We start from the raw sequence: 8,932 nt of genomic DNA on the forward strand, positions 1-8,932 counted from the left end.
GTCAACAAGGCCCAACTAAAAGTATTATTAGTTTTAGTTTTAGTTAACTAAAACAACACTAGTACATGTACATTGCTAATAGTTATCAAATATATTTTTAGTTTCTACTGCTGCTGCTCTTATAGAAAAAGATGAAATGATTCAAAGACTTGAAATACAACTACAAGAAATTGAGAAGCAGTTAGTGCCAGTCACTAAAAGTAAGTATATTATTAGATCATGGTTACATGTACACAATGTATTAACTTTCATGAGCCAAATCAATTATTCTATTTATGTAGTTCCAGTGTATGGAGCTAAAGTCATTGAACTGGAGGATCAGGATACTAAAGAGAAACAGATTTATTTAGGTCAGCTGCTGAAGATGCTGTTTTTAATGCATCATATCATCATGTTAACCTTTTTATGAGTTGTTTAGTATATCATGAATTAATACTTGATATTTCACAAATTCACATTACCATTTTGTGTAGAAGATCAAGTGATTGTAAAGAAAGAGAAGATAGATTTCACTCTAACTGAGCATGATCAATTTAGCATCAAAGGAACTAATTCTGTTGGAGTGCAATTTAACTACATGATCCCCTCAATGGGTAAGTTTAAATACAATGTATAGCTCAAATTTTTGTGGCCCAAAACTTTTACAGATCTGTCCAAAATCAAATTTGTGCCTTTACTTTTTCTTGATTTTCTACTTTTTGGCCATTTTGAATTGTATTAAATTGATTTTCTTGGATTTTATTTTTGTGAATTTTGAAAAAAGCACGAAATCCGCAAAATATATTGGGCCACAAAAATTTTCCGCTGCATGGTATTTTCTTTTATAATTACATATGTTTCACAGATAATTTGGAATGTCTGAGTGATGTCCAGGTAGCAGAGAAGAAGCTGTTCTTAATTCAAGGAGACAAACCTCAACTGATGAATTGGGAGAAATATGGTCTAAGGATTGGAGTACAAGAAGGAAGCCTATTGTCCTCTGAGACAATAGAAGCAGCAGTGGTTGCTCTTGTAGGAGGACAGTTCCAGTTTCCTCCTAATACTGTCCTAGTGAGTGCTGTGTATGCAGTATCACTCTCAAAGCCTCTCCTCAAACGACTCAAGTTAGAGATACAGCACTGCGTTGATTTAAGAGGACGACCAGATCTTGCACAATACTTAAAGTTTGCTATAGCTCCAGTCGACACACCCAGTCTTCCTTACCTGTTCAAATTTGTGGAAGGAGGAGAGTTTAGCTCTAGTGGTGGGTATGGATTCATTGAGCGTAAAGATTTTTGTCTTGTATCTATTTGTGGCTGTGATGGAGGAGGTAGTACAGGTTCTTCATCAGAAGTTTCATCTAATTTAGCTGGTTAGTAATCATGCATGATTATGCTTATATTTATTTGTAATGTAAATGAACTGTCATACATGTAGATCCATTATCAGAACCTGGGCCCAGTATGAGAACAAGAAACTCATTATCATTTAGCTCTGCAGGAGGTAAATTTTAGTTTGTCATAGCATGGAATTTGTGTAGTGTATAATATCAGTAAATTTACAGCAAATTTACTGCCACGTGTCGTTGAGCATGTTCAGCATAAAATTGCCAATTGCTAAAATAAATTCTGCCAATTTTTCTCACTTTATATGTCTACATGTAGCAATCCATAAATTGCTAAGTGATGAATAATACTGTATTTACTATGCAGGTAATGATGCTTTGCCTCAGGATCCAGTGTCTCAACAGCAAGAATCAGCTAGTACTGGAAGTATACCTAAAGAAATATTGAAAGCTGTGACATATGCTGGTCTGATTTATTATGAAGAGAAAGGTGTAGAGGATCAGGTGACATTCACTACAGCTAAGAATTTGAATGCTCTTGTTGAGGTAAGAATGTTTGTTACTTGAAATATATTTACTGGTATGTACGTATGTAGTATATTGAAAGAAAGCATTCTGAAGCTGAAATGGGACCTCATAAATACTTTCGTATTGCATCTCCTGATGGTTTTATTGAATTGAAGTTTGGTACTCGACAGAAGAAGTCTTGTAAAGGATGGACTATTGAACCTCACATAGAACCTTGCAGAGTAAAACAATAAAAATTAACTGTATCCTCAAGTTATTTTTAACACTATAGCTGCATCAAAGGAACATTTACAATTTTGGTGACAAAGATTATTCTCTTCCTCCGTCTTGTCTGATATCAATCTATTCATCACCTAATGCTGTTCCTACATTACACTACTCTGTACCAGTAGAGGGTGTGGCTGATCCTGTTTCATTTTATATTCACAGATCACGAAGAACAGCTCATCCTATTGCAGGTACAATAAGTTATTCATCCAATGTATGTTATGTACAATATATCTGTTATAGCTGCTCCTAGCAGTAGTGGCAGTAATGAAACTACACCAACGCCAACTAAAAGAAGAAGAGAAGGAGGTACATGCACACAACATGTCATGACTAACTATTGACTATTGGTATTGTAGGTTTTGATATTAAAACAGCTAAACAAAAGATCAAGCAAGTTATGAATGAGAATTATTCAAGTTTTGCCAAAATTTTGGAGAGCTCTCTGAAAGAAATTGCGAACAAACTATTTGAGGCTAAAATTATTGCTGAGCAGGTTCAAAAGTCACCAACTTATGATGCCATAGCCTCAAGTTTCCTAGCTATGATGGATTTATTTGACTCTAAGTCTGACCTCGAGAAGCATTGTATGAAGTATCTAGAGGCTCTGTCTAGTGTTGGGGGACCAATAGAATTTGCTGCTAATCTCTTGAGGGAAAAATGGACAACAGCTCTTGAGGGTACACTTCAGTTTGAACAGTCTGTGAAAAGAGTTAGAACTAAAAGATGAATGATGTTGCACTTTAATAATGATTTTAATTTTAGCTAATGTTATTCTATTTTAAAATGTTGTATTTATCATGTAATGTTCCACTCTTCTGGTTCTTTCCTTTCACTCTAACTCTTTCATTTTTGAAATACTAAATTAACCATTTCAATCAAGTAGGTGTGGCTCATAAATTTTAATCAATAAAATGGAGGAAAAGTGCAACAAAACCGAGAAAAAAACAGCATTAAGGAACTAATACCCTGGACCCGCCATTGTGATTACTGAGGACAGGTAAATGTAGAATTAATTAAGGAGGATATACATTATTATAACTATAATTAGTTAATGAATGCATGTTTATTTAAAAGTTTTTGCTCCCAGCAATAAGATTCATTATAGAGGTGAACCTAATGGAGTTGAAGGGGCTGAGGGTTGGTAAGTCTCATTAGCCACTAGTAGTCAGACCAGCCTACAGTCATTGGGTGGTAGCTGGGGAATGGTCTGGCTAGTGAGACTAGGCCGGGGGACATGGAGCCTAAGGAACTGATGAGTCTAATACCCTGGATCAGCATTGGGATGACTGGGGTCAGGTAAATGTAGAGTTATTTAAGGAGGATATACATTATTATAACTAATTGAATTATTAAGCATGTCATGTGTATACATGTCTGTTCTTATGTTGCACAGAAGTTTGAGCCATTTTTGATCAATTTTGGATTTTTTTACAAATATTATTTTTTAATTACTGTATACTGGGAAATTTTCGAGTAGCCAAATTTTTGCGGATTTTGCGTTTTTTTGCTCCCTCGCGAAAATAAAAATCGTGAAATTCTGAATTTACATTGCCATGTGGTGGAGTTTACAAGCTATTTGTGAAAATATTATTTCGTGAAATCTTACAAATGCAAAATTCGCAAAAGAAAAAAAAAATTTTAGCGATGCGAAAATATCTTAGTATACAGTAGGTCAAAGCATAGATATTATACACGGAACAGGATTGGAAACAGGATCACGTGAGCACATTATGCATCGAAACCAACCTAGTTTGCCGGGAACTGGTGACCGTAATGGAGATGAATGGAGAAAGTTTGTGGGACTCTAGCAACTACATCGGACGACAAAGCAGGCTAGTAGGAGCCTTTATAGCTACCTCTCAAGGGTCTTTAGTGGAATAAGGCATCTATTAGTGCTTATATCTATGTTTCAAAAAGTTATGGCGTGCTAAAACAAAGGGATCTTAAGCCAGGATGCCATTACTCTCAAACTAACAGATGCGCACCATAAAAAACGTCTTAGTCCACTGTAGGATGTTAAGAAGTAGCTATAGAACTAGATACCTTGTCATAAAACCGCCGGGTATAGCCTAGAAAGTCCCACAAAGTATTTTTTAACAATCTCCATTCATCTCCATTACGGAATTCAAATTTCACTCTTAATAACCACGAATTAACTAGTTCCCGGAAAACTAGGTTGGTTTCGATGCATAATGCGCTCACGTGATCCTGTTTCCAATCCTGTTCCGTGTATAATATCTATGCTATAATACACTACATGTACATGCATAGGAAAAATGTACAGTAAATGAAGAATTCTCTCAATTTTGGTGAAATTTGACCAAATTCAGTATGGGGGCTTTGATCTGATTTTTGAGCAATTTTAAAAATTCCTAAAAAATTCAAATTTGATTGAAATGAGCTCAAACTTTATGCTCAATATAGGAATGTGTATGTATCAGGGAAAAATATAAAATTGAAGAATTCTCTCCTTTTCATTTTTGGTGAAATTTGGCTGAACATGAGCATACAAATTTGCTGACAAGAAGCACTACCGTATAGCTAGAAAGTTTGGTGGAGTAGAACTTTGGCGAATTTGGTGAATTGAGGTCCATTCGCCAAATTTTTAGTCTTCAATTTGATAAGGCTCCATAGAAGCATACACAGAGTTAAATTTCGCGAAAATTTTAGCCTCTAAACCTCTTTTAGAGTCAATTTGCCAAATTTTAGCACTCCAAATTTTTTAGCTATACGGTATGCCAGATCCTGTGGGAAACCCTGTACATTACACTTATCAGTCTTCACGATGCCTCTGTCTCATCATGTCTTTGTTATACTTCCATACACTATGTTAAAACCTCTCAGCAGTGTCTGTCATAATACATAAAAATCATATCTAGACAATGTAATCCCTCTGTCATCCTTTAGGTTAATAGTGTTGACGGATCATATTGTTTACAATGTGGGCAGCTCAACATGCAGCATTGTGTAAAGTACTCACTACATGTCATCAAGTATCTCTGTAACAAGAGTGTACTCTTTAAATCAATGGACCACTGACATACAGATAGACACTGTATGCATATACTGACTGTAACAAAATGCACTAATCCCTCAATGTCAGCTGTTCTATTGTACATTTTGTGTATTGTGAGTGTATAACAAAAGTTATTATTTAATGACAAATTGAACTATCACAACTATAATATTTCCATATTTGGAGGATGATGAGTGGCTCACATGATGCACTAATGTACAGTACTCATAACAGTACATGAGAAACTGAGTTGAGCCTATGATTGCAAAAAAGTGTCCCAATATATATATATATAAGTTTTGTCAATAATGCAATAACATCGATCCATTAAGGTCCCTATACACCAGGCAATCTGTGGTTACTTTGATCTTCAGGCAACACTGTTGCCTAGAATAAAAACATGTTCTATTCTAGGCAACACATTGCTTACAACAGGGGCATAGGAATAGGGGGGCAGGGGGACAGCTGCCCCCCCCCACTTTTATTGACATGGGGGCTATGCCTCCACTTTTAGTTCACTGGCTTTTTTTGAAGATTACACCATTTCAACTTAAAGCATATATACCAATAAGCACTTCATAATGATAATGCACCAAGTCATTCAAGTCAATTTTAATTTCCCTTAAATGCATGGTTAGCTACCAGCTGAACTAATTCAAGTTAGAAAGAAATATTTAAATTTTAATGTGAGAAATTGCATGTATCATTGTCAACTGTGTGCGGTGCCTCCCCCCCACTTTTCAATAGCTTCCTACACCTATGTACAACATCAAAGTAACCGCAGATTGCCTGCAATAGAATTGCCTGTATGGTGTATAGTCGTCTTTACTTAATTTATAATAATGAGCGCTAGCACTACTAGGTCTACTAGTGGTCTAATTATATACTAACCACTCACCACAGTAAATTACTTTAGGTGAATATGACACCTTCCCAATATTTGTGGGTTTAGCTAAGTCTCATTTCACACTGATTAATTGTGCTATAGTCAGTACAGACAGTAGCTATGTCTCTCCTGTTAGTGGTTGTTCTCTTATTCTTCAGTAGCTCCTGCAGTGTCTCCTCCGGTCAGTATTATGTGTCTGATGACTGCAGTTCAGTTACTCAGTCACCTTGTAATCCTTTATCAGTGTATGCTGGGAATATGTCTCAATACAGTAAAACCACCTTCTACTTCATTGGAACTAGTGTCATTAACTTTACTGTCACAGTGGACTCAGTACAGAATATAACTCTACATGGACTGGACCAGTCTTCTACTATTCACTGCTCATCTGGGTCTATAGCAATCAATACCAGCAATCATGTCAGTTTTAGTAACATGTTATTCCAACAATGCAACATACAATTTATATATTCAAGTAACATCACAATTACTGGTTCTATTTTTAAAAGCCAACGTCAGAGTTTGGGTTTTATGAATGTCTTTGACAGTAAGATAACATCTTCAGTTTTTGATAGTGTAAATCTACTCATTCGTTATTATCCACCTCCAGTGTGTTACAATGAATTACACCATTACTCATTAACACTGACTAATGTTATTATGGCTCAAGACTACTTTTGGGGGTCGTTATTATTGTTTGATATGAAACATGGTACCTCATATAACATATCAGTTATTATAGATAATGTCAAAATCAGCACAGAAAGTTATAGTACTTTCAGTGAATCTCTTTTTTCTCTGTATATTACCAATTCATCAGTATCTAATTCAAGGTTTGGATTACCCATTAATATTGGCATGCATTCACAGCAATCAAAATATTGTAATATAAAAGGTGTTGAATCACGATCGACTATTTTAATTGAAAACTTCCTATTTCACATCAATATTAAAGGAATATATTTTAATATAAGTAGAAATTATTTTCAATTAAGTAATCATCGTATTGATATTACTGTTAAGTCATGTTCAATACGTGACAATGATGAGTATGGTTTAGCAATTGATGGACGCTTATCAGCATCAGCTCATATCAGTGTTATAGATACTGAACTTGTTGGAAGCAAGGAAAATGTGATTATCAGGTGTAATTCTGTACTTCTTAATAATGTTACTGTTGCAAATAGTCTATCAACAGGACTGTTCATTGCATCCTCAGTAGTTACTGTAGAAAATAGATTAGTATTTAAGAATAATACTGGAGTAGTTGGAGGAGGAATGGCAATAAATAGTTCATCTATTGTGGCCCTATCACCATCAGCTAACTTGGAGTTTATTGATAATCATGCAACTTATAAAGGAGGAGGAATTTATATTGATGAGAGTGCAGGGTGTGGATTTATACAAGTGTCTCGGGTACCTCTTACATTAAAAGATAATACTGCCGGAGTAGCTGGAAATGATATATATGGGCGAATATATCCTGATTTTGATGAATTATTTAACTCAAAAAATCCTTCAACATCAAGTGATCCAAGAGAATATGCTCCTTGTGATCCTGACAGTAATGAAACCACACCAATATGGTATGATGATGAGCAACAAAGTGTTTTTCCAGGTCAACCACTGAAATATAATTTTGCTTTATTTGGACGTAGTTCTGATTCAAACTCATATAGTCTTACAGATGGGAGAATAACAATAGAAATTAATGGAACAATAGTGATAGACAAATATATTAATAATTGTTCACTGATTGAGTACACACCAAAATACATCAACCACTATGGAGAACATAATGTTACACTCGATGTCACTTCTAATACATTTTATTTTATCTTCGAAACACAATATAGTATTTCATTTATTTTTCAACAGTGTCCTATTGGTTTCAGTGTAAACAGTTCAGGTCTTTGTGATTGCAGTGTTTCAAGAGAGAATGTGACATGTGATATAAATACTCTAGACATTACACACAATGGTCTACTCTGGATTGGAACATATCATACCAGTACACCTTTCAATGCTAATGAAACCAATCCTAATGCATGCATTATCAATGAGGACTGTCTCCTCTATTGTTCTCCTAATCCTGTTACCTTTCAGTTCAATCACACTCATACTCAATGTGTGGATAATAGAGGACACAGAATGTGTGGATCATGTACAGAGGGACGCAGTCTACTAATGGGATCAAACAAGTGTGGACAGTGTCATAATAATTACATGATGATAGGTTGGATTGCTCTGTTTGCAGTGATGGGTGTACTACTTGTGGTTCTACTCATTGCTCTCAATTTAACAGTATCAGTGGGTACACTCAATGGTCTATTGTTCTATGCTAACATTGTCAAGTTATACGAGCCAGTCTTTTCAAGGAAAGGACCATTACCAGTCTTAAATCAAGTGATATCGTGGATTAACTTAGACTTTGGGTTTGAGATATGTTTTTACAATGGTATGGACAGTTATGCTAAACAATGGCTCCAGTTTGCTTTCCCTCTCTACCTGTGGATCATTATCATTATCATTATACAATTGTGTAGGAGATATGGTAAGATATCAAGGCTGATGGGGTCTCATGCTGTTCCTGTTCTATCTACACTCTTCCTTCTCTCATACACTAAACTAGTACGTACTCTTGTTATTGTACTACACAAGCGTGAGGTAACTCTTCACTGTACCAATGAGTCAGTAAGATCAGTTAGTTTATGGTATAAGGATCCTAATGTTGAATATGCTAAAGGGAAGCATGCTGGACTATTTGGATTTGCTCTATTGGTGTCTGTTTTCTTTGTCATACCATACACACTGTTCCTTTTACTTAATCCTTTTTATGAGAAGTATCTTTCAAATTTAAAACTTTTAAAGAAAAATTGGAATCATTTCAAGCCTATTATTGATGCTT

At 35.3% G+C, this 8,932-nt stretch overlaps 1 protein-coding gene across 1 annotated transcript; it reads left to right on the top strand.

Annotated features, from left to right (window-relative positions):
- Positions 1-1,019: 1,019 nt before the first annotated feature.
- Positions 1,020-2,879, top strand: LOC109584997 (uncharacterized). The gene is made up of 7 exons (XM_020000914.1): positions 1,020-1,351; positions 1,417-1,482; positions 1,692-1,870; positions 1,921-2,073; positions 2,124-2,310; positions 2,363-2,428; positions 2,479-2,879. The coding sequence occupies exons 2-7, from the start codon at positions 1,443-1,445 to the stop codon at positions 2,847-2,849; spliced, it is 996 nt and encodes a 331-aa protein (XP_019856473.1). The 5' UTR covers positions 1,020-1,351; positions 1,417-1,442; the 3' UTR covers positions 2,850-2,879.
- The last annotated feature ends 6,053 nt before the right edge of the window (positions 2,880-8,932 follow it).

Source organism: Amphimedon queenslandica, unplaced genomic scaffold (genome assembly GCF_000090795.2).
Source record: "Amphimedon queenslandica unplaced genomic scaffold, v1.1 AMPQUscaffold_13137, whole genome shotgun sequence".
NCBI lineage: Eukaryota > Metazoa > Porifera > Demospongiae > Haplosclerida > Niphatidae > Amphimedon > Amphimedon queenslandica.

Excerpts from the sequence above, each read along its gene's own strand:
- LOC109584997 (XM_020000914.1), top strand. The coding sequence starts at position 1,443 with ATGAGAACAAGAAACTCATTATCATTTAGCTCTGCAGGAG. Across the intron at positions 2,074-2,123 it reads CTCACATAGAACCTTGCAGA|CTGCATCAAAGGAACATTTA; the intron begins GTAAAACAATAA and ends TTAACACTATAG. Across the intron at positions 2,429-2,478 it reads TAAAAGAAGAAGAGAAGGAG|GTTTTGATATTAAAACAGCT; the intron begins GTACATGCACAC and ends TTGGTATTGTAG.